Genomic DNA, 23,289 nt, shown 5'->3' on the forward strand with positions numbered 1-23,289 from the left:
TCTGTGTATTAGGTAGATCTGCTACATCTCCCAGGCTTGACAGACTGGTCTAATGTAGTAGGCACCCTGTAGGATCCACTGGCACAGTATCCCCTATTACCCAAGCTGGGTACTCAAGGTACACTCATCGTGTGGGCTGTGTACACCCTCCTATTATAGTTGAGCCTTGATTGCTGTCAGCATGTCCAAGGTCAGCCACTGCCCATCTTCTGTCCAAGGTCACACAGGATAAGCGACAAAGTGATCTGCAGATGGCTGCTACTTATGCTGGGCTTAGAGGTTCCCAGGAGAGGCCAAGCTGTGAACCAAAGCCAGTTTCTGCTAGTGCCAGGCCTATGGTAACTTAACAAGAAATATGGGGCTCACTGAAGCCAGATGCTGCTTGTTTTGAGAGAATTTAGGAAAATTTGAAGCATGGGCCAAGACAAGACACTCTTTTCCATAAGAAAAGCCAGTGGAAACAGCTTGGGTGGGGCTGAAAGTGGGCGGGGCCAGTTCTCAGGAAATCACCAGGGTTTGGCAAACAATGTGAACCAGATATGGCACTTATCTTGGAGCTCTGTGGCAGTAGGGCTCAGAAAAGGAACAATGGCCTCTGCCAGCACTTCTTTCAGGAAGAAAGCTGCCTCCCAGTTCTCACCCTGATGCCAGACAATTCAGTTCCTCCCCATATGTCTTTGATGCCTTTCAATCTGCTGCCCCCAAACTGGAGCTCAGAGGGGGTGAATCCATGTAAGTCTGTGCACAGGCCACTTAAGAGGAACTGCACGGGACTCCAGAAGTTTCTGTCTTCCACAGACTTAATCCCCCACTGGTTTTTACAGCCAGACATTATGGAGACTTATCTTCCTGGCACTGGAACCCTGGGCAGAGGACCTGGAGTGGGGATGGGACCCCTCTCTCCCAAGATATCCCTCTCGATTTTAATCCACCACACATGGGTGTGGGGCCAGCATGTTCTGTATCTCCATCCCTCCTACCAGTCTTGATGTGGTTTCTTCTTTAATTTCATAGTTGTAGGTCTTCCATCAGCTAGATTTTTGATAGTTCCATATGATAGTTATTCTATATTTTAGTTATAATTTGGTGTGGTTGGGCAAGGAGGCAAGTTGTGTTTCCTATTCACATTTTTTGAGGGAGGGAAACTGTACCTACCTGTGGTATATATTAACAGAAGGGACTGTTTCAACTCTATTACTTTCCCACATGTGTGCTGGTCAAACATTTATTTTAAAGTAATTATAGGACAGCAAGTTTGATGTGCACAGCTCCCACTGTAATTTCTAATGTTTTCCAGGGTCTGAAATATCAGAGCTGCTGACCCAATACAGTATATTCCCCTATCCATAGTGCTTGGCTCTATGAAATGCTGAAGAGATGGAGTACCCAAAAGTAAAACTCATCAGAGTGTAGAACTCTCTCCTCATCTCTGCCTCTACTACTCTTATAGCATACACTTGAGGTACAATGCACTGTCCTCAATACCAAGTCATGCCCATTTTCTCCCATTGCTTTTGGGGGATAATAGTTTCCAGGTGAGAGTATAAAAGGAGGTACTGCTGCAGGTAGGCAGTGGTGGGTGTGAACTGCACTCTGGCTGCTCACAATGGAAAGCAGAGGGGTGGCTACCTGAGCTGACAGTGAGGAAGGAGAGAAGAATTTTCTTGCTTCTAGGTGGGAAGACTTATATAGTTAAGGTGGACCATTAATTGTGCCTTTTAATCTGCTTTCATCAGACTTGCAGATAATATAAAAAATTTCAGACTCTAGCAATAGGAAGTTGTCAGAGTTATAAAGAAAATGTTTTATTTCTGTATCTTTATGGATACTTTAATGAGAAGTAAAAGAACTGTATATGGAACTGGTAGTCAGATGCCATTTTAAAGTGAAATCTTGAATGAATTTGAAAGGCATACAGCAAGAAGCAAACAGAAATGTGAATTCTTCAAAAGCATATAAGGAAACTAAAAAATTTTTGGAGGAATAAAGATGTTCACATTATAACATAATCTGACAAAACAGTATTTTACGAAGATTTGTTAAGATTAAATAGTACACTGAAAAGCCAGATGGAAGCAACATCATCATTCTCTCGACTCCAAATTATTTTATTTAATTAGCAAGTATCATAGCTATTGAAACTAAGAAGGAGGCAGGTAATATAAATTAATATTTCTCTCTAAAAATATGTCAATTACTTAACTGAGAAGAGAGTAATTTATGTTTTAGAACAGCAATGTATTTAGGATGATTCTTCCTGTATGCAACACACACATCACTTCAAATTTTCTTGAAGTTTAAATTAACCTTATGAATTGATCAGTTTCATGCTTACTAGGCATTAATGTCACTGCCTAATGAAGCTATCTCAGTATGTATTAGCAAAAGGCAATCCCTCTGGACAGATATTCATAGACTTCACAAGCTGTATTTCAGTCCCTTGCTGACTTCCTTGATTCAGGCACCTTTGTGCAGTGCACACACTACACTCATGTACACAGGAAATCTCTCTCACATACTGAAGAACACAAGATTTCAGAGTCAAGAAAAAAAAAAAAAAAAAAACACCTCCAGGATCCTTAAATTAAAATCATATTAATTTTAAGATTGTAAGCTTAATTTTTAACCTGTGCATAATATATGTGACATTATTAAGAGAGAAAAATATCTGTGCAGTCAAACCACTGCCACAACACATGTAAGAAAAATCCCTGGATGTCAGATACATAGAGAGATGTGTAAGAACGGCAATGTAGCCAACAGGCCCAAGGCAAATGTACACCTGCTTCCTGGGGCAGTGAGAGAGCAAACCTAGGTGTAACCAGTACAGAAATTAAAACCACAATAACCCTGATTGATATTGATCTTACCTGACAACTTAGTGATTACATAGTTATTTTAGAAGATCAAATCGTTTAATGATAAACAGGTTACTGCAGTATACTTAAATCACACTTTCTATATTTTTGAAGGTCTGCTTATCTACATAGAATGCATTAGGACTTGAATTGAAAAAAATTATAATTATGAGTATTTAAAAGGACATACACAGATATATACTTTTGAGTGATTACTTTTAAAAAAGTTAATATAACCAATTGTAGGGCTTTCCAAAGCACCCTACTTTTTTTGCTGTTAAACATTATAAAGTGCAAAGAAAATTTAAAAGTACATATACTCACTGAATTGGCATTTGTTGGGTTTGGCCAAGGTCTACCACCACCTGGACCCCTACAAGACATTATGATAAATAAAGTTTTAATTTAGCTTTGAATATTTCACAATAGGCAATAACAAATCATGAAATATTAACATTTATAATGCAGTTACCATGATTCTAATTCAACAACGAAATTACTCTTTATACTTATTTTTATGGCTTTTTAATTTTTAAATCAAAAACTTATCATTTCACAAAGCAATTTTCTTTCCAAATCAAACTACTTTCAATAAGCACAGTTTTGCTTTAATATTAAGTTCAGTTATTGTAATAACCACTAAAAGTTGTAATCACTATAACAGTAAATAGATACATATATCTAAATAATTATAAAAACACATGCAGTAAAAAGCACTAATTATGAAATGAATACTATAAAGTATAATCTTGTTACATCAACATAAGTGCCCCCTGTCTCTCATTCAAAATAAAATTTGTAAGATATCTAATATATAAAAATTATTGCTCTTTTTAAGCTACAAATAAGTGTACATAAAGGTGAATAAATTTGCCCTCTTTTAGAAAGATCTCAGACTATGACACATTACGTTATACATTTATTTATCAATCTATCTTTCAGTGCTCTTGATAATTCAGTTATTATTAAACAAGAGAATCATATTTCTTATAAATCTTGGGAAAAACAGAACATAACCTGTGCCAATGTATGTCAATATATTACTTAATTTTAGGGTAAAGGAGGATGATTTGCATTCCATAGTTTAAACATTAATGGCCTAATTAAGTCAGAAAGGTTCCTTGTCCTCATGCTTTAGTATTAAGTATACCTGAATAAATATTGCCTTTGATAAAGACTAGACTTACAGTCAGCTAGTCCTCTGTAATTAGGGTCACTCAAAATTTCCCTTTCCCTCTAATCTCAGTGAAAACTTTTAATTAAAAATAGTCCCCTTGTTCCTTCTTATTCTAGGGACCTTAAAACCTAAAGTTCTAAATGTTAGAAAGAGGCTGTCCAAGTTAGCTGTATTACCCATGTTTGCTTGAAATATTTAGGACTGTTTTTTTTTTTTTTTTTTTTTTTTAATTTCGGGATTCCTTGGGAATGTAAATAGAAAAGGGCATGAAAAGTCTGTCCTTGGTCTCTATTCGGATTCCCAAATGCAACTGTTCCCAATTCTGCTTGAGGAAGAGAAGAGGAAAAGATATCAGAGGGGACTTGGTCAAAGTACTGTGCATAGGGAGAAGGCGAGGAGCACTTGTAATTGTCTCTGGAAATTGTTGCTTTTCTAAGATGATGATGGTGGTGATGACGATGATGATTTTACAATTAATTACTGAAACACTTTAGAAAGATGATTTTATATATGAGTCAATGTCCTAATGGACAGAAACTGAGGTGAAACAATATATGTTGATCAGGTAAAACATTTGATTTATTTGATGTTAAATAAAATACAGTAAAACAATTGAGAAATATCTATCTTAAAACAACATAAAAATACTATATCCAACTAATGGCAAAAACTTATATACAATTATGTTATATATTATGTTTAAATAAGAACTGTATGAATAAGATATATTAAAAATATTTATTTATTTTAAAATTTGTTTAATGTTACAGTAGCATGCTAAATGTTAAACATTTTAAGTAAATGATATTTAATTAAATGTTAAATTTATAAGTAACAAAATACTTTTTATTTATTTCAATTATCTGACAAATATTAATCTAATCTCAGTACACTACGTATCTCATATTAAGTTGCATTTTAATATAATTAGTTAAGTATTTATATGGATAAGCTAAAGTTCCCAACTTTACCACTGTGTTTGAAAACATTTAAAGTTTCACAAACGTGCTAAATAAAGTGGTAATGATAGTAGTGAGTAGTTCTATTAGAACAACTACCAGGCTTAGTAGTTCCCACCACTTTTGAGGGCCACCAGTATCATCAAGAAAATAATCTATGAACTATAACATAGGCATTGTCTTGAATGAAAATTTGTATATTGGTATAGATTGGAGTAGAATATAAGTTAGCCTCATTTGCAAATAAAGAGAAAAGGAACTTAAGAGAAGTGTATATTTTTTGCTAAGGTTATATGGATATGATGAAATTAAAGTGACCTTGATTACCAATCCTCTTTTCTTTTGTAATACACTGTGATTTTATTACCAAATAATAACTAAACAAAATTTATAATTCAGTAAGGTATGATCTAGAACATATCTTTGTCCTTAATTTCTTTAAAATACCAAAGTATACCATACTGCATTAAAAGTGCTTTAATGCTGAACTCTAAATTCTCTGAAAATTTATAAAAATGTAGTTAATTTAGAAACATAGTTTCCTTCTGAAGCTATACACAATTTAGTTGAAAACATTTATATTGTGGCCGTGGTTTGTAAATTCTACTTTAAATTACTGAGATTGACATTAAGATTTTATTTCTAAAGATATACTAATTATAGAAATAACAAAAGCATATATTGTTTTATTTTTAGATGATATTGTAAATAATTTATCCTGAGTTTAGAACATAACATGTAAATATTATATCAGAATAACCATTTTTTTGGAGGCAACCAATATTTAACAACAAAATTATTAAAATTCAGTTCCAAATAGTTTATTCTTAAAAAAAAGATCAAATTGCTAGTTAAAACATAGTATTTCATTAATTTAGTGACCGGGATTTGGTATTTTTCATTGTCATTAAACTTTCATGGCAAACAAGAAAAGCCAAAGAAAACTCATTCAGATAATGATCCTCTGGAAGTTCCCTCTTGACTCAACACTCAAGTATCTTACTTAGACTGCTAAAAACGTAGCTTAAGCTATATGCTATGATAATGCCATTTCCTTTCATTTTTAAGTTACATAACATGTAAAAAGTGACATGAAGAAAATAACAAATACCAGTTAGAAATACTTATTTATCATAACACAGTAAGAATTACTTTGTTTTAAAGATAATAAATTATAAAGTAAATTTCAGTAAAGTTTACCCTATTGAGTACAATGGAAATAATAATATGTTTTTCTTTAATGTCTCTTTAAATTCACTTTTGCTTTGTTGGGGCCAATATCAATATAAAAATTATTCTCTCTGGTTTAATCTTCCATACATCAGAACTTTCCCTGTTAGAGGGATATACAAGGTCTGTCTGGAAAAAGTCCAACCATTGTTAATATAGCAAGAACGATTTGTGGAACACTGAATGTAACCTGGCAGTGAGGGAGAGTGGACTGGACTGCACGTGTCTGATCAATGACCACTTCACAGTGGAGGCAGTAACACTGTTGAGTGAGCATGTGTACTGTGGCCATCGCATTAAAAATGACTGAGCGAGTAGAGCAACAAATCTGTACTGAATTTTGCCTTAAGCTTGAACATTCCTCCACAGAAACTATTTGGAAATTTAGAAAGCCACAGCTATGGACAACTGGTGATTGGCAGCTTTACTGTGACAACACACCTGCTCATGCATCACGTCTCATGCAAAGTTTGTTGGTGAAAACATCAAATCACGCAGGTGACTCAGCTGCTGTACAGCCCAGATTTGGTGCCCTGTGACTTGTGGTTTTTCCCAAAACTAAAATCACCTTTGAAAGGGAAGAGATTTCAGACCCATTGATGAGATTCAGGAAAATATGATGGGGCAGCTTATGGCTATTGGGAGAACTGTGTGATGTGCCAAGGTCTACTTTGAAGGGGACAGAGGTGTTCTTATCCTGCATATAATGTTTCTTCTATCGTGTATCTTCTTCAATAAATGTCTCTTTTTCATAGTACATGGCTGGATACTTTATGGACAGATCTCATATTTACAAATGTAAATATGGACATATTTATACTTTCATTGTCCTTGAAGAGAATCCTAATTTACAGAAAACTGAAAATAATATTTAAGACCCCAAATAAAAGTCAATAGTAACAAATAATGGAAATCTGAAAGCTTAAAGATTCTTTAAACACCAGAAATTATGTAAGTAGTATAATATTATATAATAAAAATATTTAGCCCTTGTTGGTGTGGGTCAGTGGATTGAGCCTTGGCCTGCAAACCAAAGGGTCGCCAGTTCGATTCCCAGTCAGAGCACATGGCTGAGTTGGGGGCCAGGTCCCCAGATGGGGGTGAGAGAGGTAACCACACACATTGATGTTTCTCTCCCTCTCCTTCTCTCTCCCTTCACCTCTCTCTAAAAAGAAATAAATAAAATGCTTAAATTAAAAAAAAAATTTAAAAAGTATCTGGGATATTTAAACGAGAAACCCAAATTTAAATATACAAAACTAATTGTATTAAAATTTTCAGCCCTATTTTTATTCTCCATAGTCTAGGGAATTGAATGTACCCATATATATCTATTTAAGAGGGTATAATAAAGGAACTAGACAACTTAAGCAGCTATTTGAGTCTCACGACAGCATGTGTGTTTAATTACAACAAAGAGTAATACTGTATATAAAATGCTATTAGATACATTCTTGATATTTAATTATAACTCTGGGTTGATCGTGGTATTCAAAATGTACACTCCTTACATGTATACATAGTATTCAAAGTTATATTCCTTAAAGGCTGTTGTATTTTAAGGTCAGAATTGTAGATAGGTAAATTTTATGTACATATCTAAATCCTACTAGTAAGAGCTTAAGCTTTGATATTAACACAAAATATCACTCACTCCTCTTTGTAGCAACCATTAATAAAGGCTAAGCCTTTGAGGAATTTAAGAAAAGTTAAACTTCATGTCTATCCATTTTTACTTTAAAAGTGAAAAGATGTTACAGAAAAATTCGACCTACTTTTTTTCCCTTGTTCTCTTAGTTTTCAGTCTGGCTGATACCCACCTATTAACCTATTTTCTATTTTAGACGAAATTGCTTTTCATGAAAATCCCTATGTACATCAAAAGAGCTTATCTCACAGTATAACTTCAGTGCCATTAAATGATGGCAGAGCTGTTTAATTTGATATGTAAGTGACCAAAACATGGATGGATGGGAATGGATTAGGAGAGACTACCCACAACCCTATACGTGTATTTAATATTTTCATTATTTTTTATAAGCTCTCTTTAATCCCCTAGTGAATTAATCAGAGTCATTAACAAGCATCTGTTATGGAACTTTGAGGGTAAGTTAGATAGTAAAAAATAAATAAAAATTCCTTAACTGCATTATATCAGCCAACAGAAACAACCTGCTGTCTTTGAGTTTGAAAGGCCTTTTCAGAAAATTTTAAAAAACCCAAAACCAAAAACTTCATTTACTCCTTATCTAAGTGCATCTTGAATTTTCAAAAGGAAATTCATCCTATACCATGGAAGTTATTTAATATATGATACTACTAGAGAGAATTTTTCCTGTGTTGAGAGTGAGCCCAACAAAGCAAAAGTACAGACACACATATGAACTAAAAAAATGTCACTCTTAGGAATCACTAGGCACCTATTAAAATGAAGTTACCAATGTTCAATTGTTCCCTCTGTACAGTTAAGACATGGGGCTGGTGTCAGCATTCTTTACACTTAAAAATCCCATTTTTATGACAATTGAATAAAATATAAAAATAAAAGAGAAACAGGTTAAAAGTTGGCATTTATGGCATCTGAAAATGAAAAAAGAAGGTTGCAAGGGAAGAAAGAAAAACATAGAGAATATCTTCTGAAAATGAAGCAAACGCTACAGCTCATGTTTAGCCCATTTGTATACGACCCAGAAATTGCGAGGCTCAAGCTGTTTTTCAAACTTAGTGTGACTTTCGAAGACGTAAATTAAAGCACTTTACTAAACAGGATAATACAGCATTTTGCTTACATGTTCATTCCAGGCATTCCAGGGCCACCTAAAGCATTCAGTGGGGGTCTCATTGCACCTCCATAGCTCTGTAATGATAACCAAGGGTCAGACTACCACAAAACAAAAAAACAAAACCAAAGAGAAGGGGGAAAGAAAGGAGAGCAGGTTAATGATTTCCCTACACAACTCCTGCTTGGATAAGGCCTGTGCAATTCATTCTTTGAAGGGTCCACTCTTGTACTTTTGCTTCATTTTAACAATTACTTTGGTTCGTGTCTTTTAAAAACTATATGAATCTATAAGATCATTGTAGCATGTTAAATAATTAAGATATAGTTACAATGATATTTAATCTATCTTTATTAATTTCCTAATAGCTGTACAACAGTGAACTTTTAAAAATAAAACATTTCAAAAATTCAAAACTGTTTTTAAAGAAAATACTTAATCAACATGTTTGAAATTGTCAGACCCAGAACAGTTACATAAAATCTGGAAAAAAAAAAACTCATGTGAACCCAACATAAGAAAGTTGAATGCAAACTTCTGTTCACAAAATAATCTATCACAGAAATTAACTAATAAAAATGTACAAAAGTATATGAAAACTAAGGTAAACTCAGAATATGTCTGCATAAATTATGATCCAATAGGTTTCTGTCAATATCTAGTATGTGTATTCAAATGATAAAAAATATTTTAATGTTTTAACATGCATATCATATGAGCTTACTTTGGTTTCCATAAGAGCCAAAAGATTAAAATTAACATTATCATGTTGATACATTTTGTCACCATCAACCACTTTCATGCTTGCTTTCCTTTAAACTTTTCTGACTACTTTGTCTCCATTTTCTTTGCTGGCTCCTTTTATTCTGCTAACTCTATTCTAGCCATAGCATTATTTGAATATTCTAAGAATAATAATTCTTATTACTTCAATAAGTATACATTTATGGGTAATTTCATCTGCTACCATTAGTTCAACAACTATTTATATTAGAATCCAAAATCTTATATATTTTGTCATGACAGATCTCCTAAGCACCTAGTTAACTCATATGTTGAACTTCACATGAATTATTACCACTTCATACTCAATATAACTAAAAGTAAACTGAATATTATCTTCTCATGACTGTTCTTTATACTGCCTTCCTGAGTTCTGTGGTATGACCTCTACACAAGTCCAGCTAAGACCCTCCAGGAGCATTGATGTCTGTACGTTTTCCTTCAATTCCTGTACCCAGTGATTTACCACAAAGCCTATTGATGCTACCTGTGAAGCCGCTCTTGAAATACTGCTGTCTTTCATATCACTAATAGTTGTCATTTACTGAGACTACTCTACTGTCTTAATTGTTCTCTCTGACTCAGCACCCCCCCCCAATCTGTTCTTCATACTGCCCTCTAGAACTATGCCTCTAAAACTTAGCCTTCTTTAAGTCACTTAAAAGCCATGAACACCCAAGCTGCCTATCAAATAGAGACTAGACTCAGCACAGCTCTGTGAGGTTATTCCCAGGTCAGCCCAGCCTATATTTCCTGTCCTCATTTCCCATAATTCTTACCTTCTTCCCTTTATTCCAACTACATCCTACAGCCTACAAAATTCATCTCATACTTCAGAAACAAGCAATACAAATTCATACTCATGTTAACTCATGTGCTGTGGCCTTCTGTGTAGTAGGTGTTGAGAGGACAAGGAAATACTCAATGAAAGTCTCTTAACTCCAGAGAGAAAGCCCGGTTTACAGATGAATTACGTAGTTACAAGCTATTCTCATTGTTTATTTCTTTTACTTTAAGGATATCTTATTTAAACATCCTGATTCTGTGTGCTGTGGGGTAGTAGAAAGGTTTCTGTCCACACTTTGAGGCATTGATTAAAGGCATAGCTATGCCCTTAACCTCCAGATCAAGAATGGTGGAGGCAGCAAGGAGTCCCTGAGAAGAAAGTCACTGGGAACAAAATCTGAGTAGTAAAGTATGACAGAAATGCTTCACAAGAAAAGTCTCCCCTCAGTTTTGGTCTTAGAAGATTTGTGTTTTTTATTATCAAGGAAAACACTAGTTTTCCTTATAGCTCTGGACATAGAAAGACATTGGTTGAATCTCTGTTGCCACTGCCCCATTTCCACTAATCCTCTTCCCAGATGTGTGATCCTGGACCAGTGATTCTCCCAATGACCTGCTCAACCTTAATTTTTTTTATCTGTGAAGTGATAATATCTTTTCCCCTATAAGCATGTTGGAAGATAAAATGAAATCATATAAAACACCTATGATAATGCTTGGTGTATTGAAAGCATGATACCTGGTGCTCAAAAATTATAGCTGCTCTTTCTTGTCACCAGTAATAAGGGACCAACTTTAAAACGAGTTCTCTTCCCATCAGCTTCCCTTGAGCTCTCAAACCGAACAGAATTACTTTGCTGGTTTATGCAATGATTCCCTGACAGAGTATCCATATTTCTTTGCTAGATTTTTTTTCTGCTGCATAATAGTTTTCTTTATGTTTCTGCACCTCCTGCTAAATGAGTACCTTGAAGGCAGAGTCTGTTTTACTCCTCTTTGTATACCCAGTTATCAGCTATCACAGCAAATGAGTAAGAAATTATCCAATATGTAATTTGATATTTTTAAATATTTCCATTTTGTAATAATCTGAAGCAAAAAGAAAACAGGAATATAAGGAAGACTAACAAGTGGCTTCCCAAGTGGTATTAACAAAGGCAAACAGAAAGAGCTAATTTAGAATCACTGAATTTTAAATTTGGTGGTAGCTATACAATTCCATCTGGTTTAATCTCACTCCCAATGCAATGTTCCTGACAAAATGGCTCTTCAGATTCTGCTTGGAAAGTTCATAAAGACTTTTTCCATGATTGGGCAGTTTAATTTCTAGAAATTTGTTCCTTATCCTGAACTGAATTCTACCTCCCATCTTATATTTGAAAATACAGAAATCAGTTTACTCTCTCTCTACATGAGAGACCATCACATATTTCCATTTCACTATTTCTCCACCTCAAGTATCTTGCTTTGAAATTATGGTATGTTTTTGCTTGGATATAAATCTTTTATCCTTAAGCTTTCTAGAGGAACTAGAAATTGTTGGGTGGTTTCAGTTAATTTTTCTGTTATACGGCACCTGCTGAGCATAAGAACACAGGCAAGCTTGGTATATTTTAGCACAAAACAAGGAGAAAAATGACTTCCAATTTGGTATTAGGAAGATATTTTTCTTGATTAAATAGATAATTTTGTTTTTTTCTATTGAAGAGTGATATCAATTTCAAAAATCATGTATTAGCATTGTATTTGTAATTAAAATAGGTTAACAGGTGGGGAAAATAGGTCAGGATTTAGAGCAAACCTTTATTTCTTCATCTATGCAATAAGTATTAATCATATGTTTACCCTGTTCTAGGCATACACTTTGGCTAAATTGGCATTATCTAAAAATCACTAGACAATATATATTTCTTTGTTCTAGTAATTAAATTGTTCCAATGGATAACAACTATTCCTCTTCACCACACTGATCTTAAGCTAAAAAAAAGTGGAAATAATATCTATGATAAGAACAAGATGTGTATTTTGTTTGTGCATAAAGCTAGAGACAATATTCCAGAGACTGTTTCTATAACTCAACTACAAAAAAAGCACATGCATTCTGCTCTGAGGTAGTATCTATATGACTAAATGTCTGTTGTGAAAATTGTTTTCCTATTCCCTTTCAAGAAACACAGCTAAACGTTACTACAAATTTCACCGTTTATAATCCCTATGTTTTCTGTACCAGATGTTAAAAGTAAGTATCTCAAAAAAAATTTCCCCATTCCAGATGACTTTACCTCACGTTTTACCGATTGTATCATTCGTATGATTCCTATTTCATTTAAATACATGATATGCATAAATACTTTATTTAGCCTTTCCTACTTTATATACTGTGACTCTACTAAGTGAGTGCAGGTATTTCCTGCTTCTGGGGTAAATTCATACAAAAATACTTTAATTCCCTCAAATTATGTAGAAATAGATAGCAAGGATACCAGTCCAAATGGAAGAAATAAACTACTCTCTTTGAGTTTCAATAGGTAAAGAAAGAATTCAAACTTACATAAGCTTAGATATTAAAACTCATCAATAAGAGGTTAATCACCAGAAATACGTTATCTTGCTTTGTGTTTTATACTTACAATACAAAACAAACATACAGATATTTATAAAACAAAACATAGACCAGTATGCTATTTTTTTGTCTTTTCAAATGAAATCTAAGTGTTCATATAACTTAGGTAAGCGTTGCTATACCTTTCAAACACTGCAAAACTGACTCTTCAATCAGACTCTAATTTTTAAAGTATTAAAAATATTGGCCTAGGAATGACAAAAGCTTAAAGAGTAGCTACTTGAAAAATAAGTGAACTAAAGGAAGACTAATTAAATTATAGATGTGGAGTTTAGATGTATCTTTAAAATATATCTATTATGAAAATGTTTTGGAATAGAAATCTTTAAGTTCAGTGTAGCCAAATTGACCAGCTTTGTTCATTAAATATTTAGTTTGTTAAACACTTCTGTATATTCAATAAATGAAATATTCTACAAATCAATTGCTATTAATAGCTTAATGATGGTTGGTCATATAAATTAATACCCTTAATATAAGTAGGAACAGGGGAAAGTAATTTAAATATCTAAATCAGGGTTTTTTCATATCTTAAGAAAACACATAGAAAAAGACTAACCCTAAATTAAAGAAAATTTTTTTCTCACTTTGAGGATCTCACATATATTTATATAATGGGTTTTTCCCATGTAATATGGTATTTCTGAAAAATTAGTTACATGCATTTCATGTTTCAATATAGTTAATATATATATTATTGTATGTTGTTTAGAAACTTCTAGGTCTAAGTCACATTATCTAAGTATTAGATTCTAATTCTCTGACTTCTTTGGGCACACAATGAAATATTAACTTAATTTTTAAAAGGTAGATACATGAGACAAGCTCCTAAAACTGTCACTTATTGCTGTCCTTGGAAGGGAAAAATAAAATAAATTAATTAATTCTTTTAACCAGTGTTATGACTTGCTAACCTCTGACTCACGAGGTAGAAATGTTAAATTCTGGATTTTGGATTAGTTTCTTAAAAATATAACATTATAAAATTAATTTCTACCCCATGCTGTTTTTCCAGGGAAGACAAAAATGATGTTTTAGCTAACATAAATGATATCCTGGAAGAGGATACTTAAAAAACGTCACCAACAGCTAGGATAGATTTGACCTCAGTGGATACTTCAGGGAAATTTTGGTAAAGAAGTAAGTTAACATCTAATGTATACTGATAGCATTATGCTTGTTGAGCAAGACCAATTTTTAATGGTTATTTCTAAATGATTCTTTATGATTTTCATATTATATAAAGAAATATGATAGTATAAAATAAATTGTCAATGACATTCTCTAAAAGGCTTACAGAAATATATTTTATGCTGTTTAATTCTACTTAATATTTTAAATCAACTCAGTTTTACTTTACTTACATGGTTGTAATCTTTTATAATAATTTTCTATAAATTTTTTATATTTCTTCAATATAACTAATGAAAGGGTAATAGTTATCTTTTAATAATAATTACTATAATGTATTATCTCAAATGTACTGAATGCATATGTGTCAATACCTGTAAATAATGTTTGTAGTTGCATCGATTTAGACATGTCATAGATTGTGTTCCTAAGAGCCTAACAACCATATTATAGCAAGCTCTTAATGCAAATAACAAAAACCAGGAAATAACATAGTTTGTTTATATACACTAAGGCAAAAAAACTCAGCATCTACTTTCTGCATTGATTATTTACCTGTGGTCCTAAGGGCACCATTCCTCTGGGAGGAGTCATTCTCTGCATTGGCCCACCCATATTTGGATGTCCTAAAATAAAAGTATAAAGGTATTAGCTATGTAATGAGCACGGATGCTAAACCAGAGGCTAGTAGTCTTCTCTCTGCTTGGTGTTTAATTATTCTGTTTCTGGTGTTACCACTGCCATTATGTTATCACCATTATGCATAATTAAGTGTTAGCTAAAAATATAAATCATCTGGCCATGCTCTCTGCAAAAATGCAATTAGTATAATTATTGAAAGATTTATTCAAATAAAAATTTCCTTTAAAAATAACGACTTTCCTTTCAGATGGTGCACATCTATTTCACTTTAAATTTGTCACCTTGTTGTCGAGTTGGGTCCATTCCACTGGGAAGTAAAGGCTGACTTCCTGGGACACCTCCAAGTGCCTGAAATATGTAGTCAAACAAAATAAAAAGCAATATTGTAAATATTTATAAAATAAGTGCTTTAACCATTCTCTTTTAAAATTCTTATAATTACAGACTGCCTTTGAGTATTTCACAGGATTTGTTATATTTCACATTCATTTATAATTTTATAGGTGTATATACCTAGTGTAAATTCTTATTTCTAAAATTATTCCATTTTGTCCAATTTTGTGGCAAAAAAATATGTATTTTGGGGGAACAAATATCTAGGCAAGATATTGTCTTACATCCTTTTAATAAATATAATGTCTTTGCTCCAAATTAATTTACTAAAGGTACTTTCTGAGGTAAGTAATTTTGCTTCTTAAACATGAGCTCTGTTTCTGCAGATTACTTTACTCATTTGGGATTGCACGAGCAGCAGCACTAAAATGCCAAGGGGCCAATGAATGATTTTTTGTAGTCACGTTTTCCGTAAGAAACTATTCGGTAAAATAATAGTCCAATTAAGTTCAAACAATTTGGCTGTATCAAAAATTACTAGAACTGAAAAAGACGGAGATTAACAGACTATTTAAGCAGGGTGTGATACTGGATACATACTGAACAGCAAGTTTCCACAGTTGTCTGAGCAGTTCTTACAACCCATTGGGCTTATGAATTATGTATGTATACATATAGATACATAATCCTGACAACTGGCAAAAATTTATGAAGATTCATTAATGTAACTTAGAACAGCATAAGTCTTGTCCAATTAGTTAAAAATTTCAAGTATTTCAAAGGAAATTTAATCTTAAAGAATTTATATACTATTTACTTAACAATCACTTGGGATGCAGTAGAGAGCTACTATTTCTCAAGCCATTTTTATAATTACTTGAATTTTTTTTTGTTCACAAGCACACTCAATACATCTTTACTGAGTTCTGACTTACCTTTCCAGTCAAATTTTTTGCCATTGCCACATGACATTCTAATTTCCAGCCATACAAATTTTTGTTTCAGTTTTTTCAATTCATGCATTAAATCAACAATAATATCTAATTGCCAACCATTACAAACAAAACAAAATTCAAACTATAAACTAAACTCTCTCTCCTTTCAGGGAGCTCACAGAGCCTTAAGTGCCTGTTGCTAACACTGCCTAATAAAATTCTTTCCTATGAACCTAGTCTGGGATCCAAGTTTTCCTTCTATTTGCTTTATAACATGTATAATTTTTTTTAAAAGTTCAAACTTACAGTACAATGAATCCCCATATTCCCTGACACAGGCTGCCCATCTGTTAACATTTCACCACACTGGCTGCGTCACCCTTTCTCCTTCTCTCTCTCTCTCTCTCTGTCTTTCTCTCTCTGTCTCTGTCTGTCTGTCTCTCTCTCTTTTACCCCAACTCTTTTTCAGAATCACTTGAGAGCAAGTTGCAGACATCATGCCCTCATCATTGTATTGCACAATGTAGTTCCCTAAACAAGGATATTCTCCTGCATAACCACAATACAACTTCTCAAGACAGAAATCAACAGCGATACAACACTATCATCCAAGTCACAGACCTCATTTAAATTTCGCAACTTGTCTCCACAATGTTTCTTTTTTCTTTCTGGGATCAGGACCTCAATAAACACATGCTGCATTCCACTGTCATGTTTCTTCATGTTCTTCAAGCAGTAATAATTCCTTAGCCTTTCCCTATCATGACCTCAACAGTTTTAAAGAGAATGAATGTTGATTTCTACAGAAAGATCTCATGTCTCTTCATGCCTAGACTAAGGTAAAATTCTCCCATCAGGAATACCACAGAAATGGTGCTATGCTCTCCTCGGTGATTACATTAGAGGGCACATGATATTGATTCATCCTACTATTGATGATGTTGACTTTTATCATCTGATTGTGTTGGTGTCTGACAGGTTCCTGTACCATAAGATCGTTATGTTTCCTCTTTGCAAATGATTATTTTTAGTATTAGAGCTATTCTAAAATTGTCAGTATCCCACTCCTTATCAATCAGCTTATCAACCCACCACTCTTAGTATCCACTGACAATTCCTAAGCACTATAATAGTTGCCAATTGGACTCTTGCTAGGCTTATAAACCTTAAGGAGGAGCTTTCCTTTATTTGTTTGTTTATTTATTTATTATAGACTTATGGATTCCTGTTGCATTCAATGGGTTATAATTATTATTATCATCATTTACTATTAATAAAGGTCCATCATATTTTGAGCATTTCCTTAACGGCAAAAGATGTTCCATATTCATCTCATACTTTTTCTGGTCTACCTCTGGAATCGATCTTTTCTCCATTTTGCTCTAATTCCTTCTATTAAATAACAGAGTGTAGGCATCAAGATCTGGGTTGTTAAGAGTATGCGTTATTAGTTGGGTGTATTGCTTTTAGACCCTCTTAGTAGACTCTGAGCTCTAAAATCTACGTACGTACATGTATATGCACACATATCTACACCTGTGACTAATTCTCTCTCTCTGTATGGTGCATACATGAACCAAAATTTATACTCTCCAACACTGATTCAACACTTTCAATCACAATCCTTAAGAATTATTTTCAGGCTTCTTCCTATGTTTCTATTTTCTCCAACAGTGAGAAACAAGCTTTATCTTCAATATTTTTTACTTATTTGCTTAATCAATGTAATTATTTGGTCAATATAACCTATCTCCAAACCAACAATAATGACCATTTGTTCTTTCCGGTACCTGTGTGTGACTCCTCCCTGCATCCCTGAATGTTTTGGCATGCAGGAAAGGAAAGCTTTTTATGTGCTTTTGTAGGATCTTACACCCCACTTCCATAGTACTTAAATATGATCAAGGCTTGTTTTCTTCTCTGTATCTCCAATAGACTATCAGCTCTGAGTGTGCAACCTTCTGTTTCTCTTGGCTCAGAATAATCAATATTTATTGAAAAAATAGAAGGAATAGGGTTTAGATTGGGCAATTTTAGGAATCATTAGTGATAAATTCATAAGAAAGGAATAGGCTTCAAAGAGTGGGAATAAGGTCAAATAAATAATTATTTAGAAATACCTAGAAGAAGTTGGAACTGAATGGCTATGAAACTAAGAGGGGGACAAAGACCAATATTTCAGAAAGCATGAGAGTTTCAAGAAGGAAGAAGTGGCCAACTCTGTCAAAAGTTATAAAGAAGCAAAACAAGTCACAGAAAAAGTTAAGACTGTATGATTTCACTTATATGTGATATATAAAACTAAAAGCAACAAATGATCAAATAAGCAAAACAAAACAAAAAACTTATAGACACAGACAGCAATATGGTGGTTACTGAGGGATGGGGGCTTGGGGGGAAGTAAAAGGTAAAAGGGTCAAATATATCGTGATGGAAGAAGATTCGACTTTGGGTGGTAAACACACAAGCAACATGCAGAAAATGTCACCCCAACAAATGCAATTTAAAAACACATTCTTAGACAAAAATAAAAGTGAATTAGGAGGAGGACTGAAAATATATGATTAATCAACATTATTTTCAATTGTGAGTCTGAAGTTCTTGCTTTTTAAAGTCTCCAAGTGGTTAGAGTTTTATACTCTGGACTTTGACTCTGAATTTCTAAGTCTCACTGGAGATATCATGTGTTATCACTGGAAACCATTTTCTTCAAAATTTTACCTTTGTTGTTTATCTTGAAATATCAGAACAATTGACAAGTCTTTCTCTGTTTTTAGTCATCATTTAAAAATACATCATAATCCTACAGAAACTGATCAATGTCAAGATTTATATAATTTAAACTCTTTAGGCCCCAGAGCTTGTCTTTTAGAATAGGTCAAATCTCTAACTTTTAAAACACTTTTTATAAGTCCCAGGATGACCAACAAGGGCAGCAACAAGATCATAATCACTGCATTCTTTAAACCCTTAATATCAGGGGAAAAACAAATTTATACATCACATTTTGTCATTATTTTCATATTTTTAACATGTGAAATGTACTCCATTGAGACTTGTTTAATGAATTTCGGCATACATTCTTTGTTCTATAAAAAGATCTTCACTCTGACAGAGAAAATATCACTCATGATAAGGGTGTTTAATAATAACAAGCATAATATTAACAATAATATAATTTGTGAAACAATATATTTGTGCCATGAATTGTGCTAAGTTCTTTATATCTGTTATTTTACTCAATGCTCACAACAGTACTATGAAGCTATCATTAATTCTTTTTGATTATGAGAAACCGAGGTTCGATACACAAGTAATTTGTTAATTTGTCCATAGTTATACAATTGGTAGGCAGCAAAGCCAGGGCTTCAAATCAGATCAACATACTCCAAAAATTCTAAAAGGCAAGCTTTAAATTCCAGAATTTAAAATGCATGAAATAATACAATAATACAAAATTTTAATAAAACAGAAACAATTAAATGAAGGAATTTCTTGCTTCATTTCTTGCTTCATAAAAGAATTATTTTGTTTAAAAGGATATGAAACTAATGCTAAGCTTCCCTAGGAACGTAAGATTCTGGTGAATATACACCAGAATATTTCCTTGAAAATCATTATATACTCTACTCATAGAAACTAAGTGCTCACCAATGATGAAAACACTTATTAATTTTCAATGCTTTTATGATATAATTCAGTTAACAATTCTGATATAACCAAATTTTTAATGGGCCTCCTCAATATGAAATGAAGTAGAATAATATAATAAAGTTTAGAATTAGAAGGAATTTCAGAAATAACTGAGTACACTCTCATTTACTGGTAAAAATACCAAGGCCCAGAAATGATAAGTGGCTTGCTCAAAGTCAAACATTGCTGGGCATTGCTGGCATTTGGACCTAAGATAGTCAACACAATTAAGGTCCTTTTGATAACACTGTCCTTTTTTTCTATAAAATGGCAGTAAAAATAGATAACATATTAAAACACAGAAATGTTACAAGTTCAGTGTAGGAAGAAATTTGTCTTCAAGGCACAACTCACCATTTGATATATATTTAGTTGTTTTTCTTTTTTCCATCCTCAACCACTGTAACTGCACTAATATGGTAGCCCCTTGCAATGTGTGGCTATTTAAATTACCTTGATTAAAATTAATAAAGTTAAGATTTTTGATTCTCAGTCACTCTAACCACATGTTAGGTACTCAAAGTACAATAGCAAAGCTACAGCATATGACAGTGTCAATAGAGAATATTTCCATCATCTCAGAAAGTTGTATCGGGCAGTGCTGCATTAGAATGACAGATTAGTTTGTTTATTGATGTAGCTACACATCGAGAATTGTGTCTGGCACACAGTAAACCTCAACAGATATTTGTTGAATGAGTGAATATTCCTAAAGGAAATTTTGTACAGCTCTATGAAATGTCCAATCAAATATATGGCAATGCATTTTTTGTATTGACTTATTTCCAAAAAGTATGTAGTTTGTTCAAAATATCTTGGAAATATGGGGATATAGTAAATTTATTTCAGTATACAAGTCAATGTCCCAATAACATATTTTTTTCCGCCCAAATGCTGGTTTGTTCCCTATCTGAAAAGTGATGAAGTGAAGTCTTTTTAAGATTGGCTTATCCTCTGCATCCATTATGTTTTTCCTTTTATCATGTAAAAACTACACATTCACTATTAATAAAGGATAACCTTATATTGAATAAACAGAACTAATACATTTTTTCTAATAACAAATTATTACCTGCTCAATGCAAACTTTAAAAATATAGAAAATAATAAAATCATTCATAATCTTACCACCTAGAAATAAAGGATATAATCTTTATAGTCTTTTTGACAAATATGTGCATATGTAGGGGGGCGCATGAGTGGGAGAAACTCACCGAATGTGTAGTGATATAGCAAAGGTGATGTACTATATACATCTTGTGCTTTCTTTTTCACATTTGATAATAGATAATTAAAATTTTATATCTTTAAATTTAATTCAATAGCATGCCTTTTAATAGTTGCATACTATTTCACCATTTAGATATACCATAGTTTATTTAACCACTTACCTACTATTGGACAAATATCTTTGAGTTTCAGTAAAATAGTTTGATGTAATGTGCTTTTACAATACCCAAATCAGGTTTCGATTATAAAGTAGTCAACAGCATGAAGTATATATTATTTCAATTCACATAACTGTTGACAGAATTTCAGGAATGGTCAGACATAGAGTATAAATTCTCAAAATTCTATAGGATCAATAAATCAATAGTTTATTCTTGGTTTCACTCATTAACAGTCTGTATTTCTGACTTCCGCAGTTTTCCTCATCACAGCGTGATGAGGAAATGAATGAATGTTGTGAATTTTTCTGATTAGACATTTTATCTATGAGAAGAATCAAGACCTGCTCTACTCCATGTCATGGATACTTCAATACAAACAGCCCATTTTGATAGTTGAACCAATTCCAGTGTAAAATTGTAGAGTCAAAAATGGTTTTTGAACTTAAATATATGTTTTCTCATATATATTCACTCTTTGTCAAACTGTGTATTTTTATAATTTGACTTTCTTTTCATCATTTTAGAGACTATTACCCCTTCATATATTTTTTGGCACAGTGATATTATACCATATTCCAAGTATTTAATCCTATGAATATGCAAACAGTATAATTATAAGCCATTATGAATTTAGTCCAGAACCATAAAAACCATCTCAGAAGAACTTATATTAAAATCTGTAGGCTAATCATCAGTAATTATAAGTTCTGAAGGATCTTTTTATTAAAGGAATGTCTATTTACATATTCAAAATGATTAGTCAACACAATTGAAGAGTTTAATTTCAGTTTTTATTTTCTTAGATGTAATCTAACAATAAAACCAAATTTCATTAGTTCACAACCATTATAAGTAAAGACCAAATAAACAGTATATAATATATTTGTGTTTTTGTATTCATCATTTGAATTAATCACCAAAAACAGTTCTGCCAATTCTACTTTAATGACTGCATAATGAAACTGAAGAATTGTTCTGTTGCTTTAATGGATCATGCTCCTAAATGTTAAACATTTCCTAAAACTATATGTTTACAAAATTAATTTTCTTAGAAAATTATTCTTGAAAATAGTATAAATATAAATTATTAAAATCTGAAAGTTAGATGGTTGAACTAGTAAAGTTTATATATCTGTTGTGGGGAGGGGGGCCAAAAGGAGCCACTCACAGAAGGGTAGAGTTGTTTTAAAATACCTTTAGGTAAAGACTGTTTAAAATTCATGAGGAAAAGGAGCCTATATTATAACTCTTTATTATGCTTAAATTTTTAATTGCCTCTTTTAGAAATCCAAATCCATTATACACTTATTCTTTAAAAAAACAATCTAGATTTACAAAACCACATCCTCACACCAACCCACTCCTCTTTCTAAAAGTGTTTCATTTTGTCAGTCTCTATAGGTATGGAGCCCATCACAGTGAAAAAAACTCTAACAATACCCTTGTACAAGAAATGCACATTTCTTTTAAGTCAGATTTTCAGGAACCTCTTAGGTGTATGTAATATATAAAGTTATGAAGGGGATGTCTGATACACCATGAATACTTTAATAAAACATGCAATTTTTTGTCCTTTGAAAAGAAATCTAAAAGACTCAGGCACCTGTATAAGTAGATCTGACTGTCAATATATAGAGGTTCACCCCGAGAGAAAATAAGATTCCCAGACATCTGAACGCTTGGCATCTGTGCACTTCCTTTTCCTATTTCATGCCCTTTCCTATGGTCCTATGCTCTGAATGCAGATTCAGTCTGAAGAAGAAAACTCCTCCAGCTGCTAATGTGGGGAGGTCCAGTGCTGCTTTCCGCTTACAGATGTCACCTGGGGGAGAACGTGGGTGCTGGCACCCCTTACTGTGCACTACCAGCAGACAACAGCAGCAAACTAGGACATTTCAGGGACACTGCATAATTTCATTACGAGTTGGAAGAGAAGAAACAAATGCTGTTGCTATAAAATGTTAGAAA

At 33.0% G+C, this 23,289-nt stretch overlaps 1 protein-coding gene across 10 annotated transcripts in view; it reads right to left on the bottom strand.

The window, feature by feature from the left end:
• Positions 1-23,289, bottom strand: part of SSBP2 (single stranded DNA binding protein 2) — a 234,429-nt gene that overhangs the window by 36,236 nt on the left and 174,904 nt on the right. For 7 of the 10 annotated variants that reach the window (XM_090276445.1, XM_090276441.1, XM_090276444.1 and 4 more), the window contains 4 exons: positions 15,251-15,317; positions 14,883-14,953; positions 9,014-9,105; positions 3,183-3,231 (listed from right to left, as the gene is read on the bottom strand). In XM_090276445.1, coding sequence (XP_090132571.1) covers positions 3,183-3,231; positions 9,014-9,105; positions 14,883-14,953; positions 15,251-15,317 — 279 coding nt within the window. The remainder of the gene's footprint in view (positions 1-3,182; positions 3,232-9,013; positions 9,106-14,882; positions 14,954-15,250; positions 15,318-23,289) is intronic. The other 3 variants (XM_090276442.1, XM_090276446.1, XM_090276439.1) reach the window with 1 other exon arrangement.

The sequence above is a fragment of the Furipterus horrens genome, unplaced genomic scaffold (assembly GCF_987537825.1).
Source record: "Furipterus horrens unplaced genomic scaffold, mFurHor1.1.pri manual_scaffold_5, whole genome shotgun sequence".
NCBI classification, from domain to species: Eukaryota; Metazoa; Chordata; class Mammalia; order Chiroptera; family Furipteridae; genus Furipterus; species Furipterus horrens.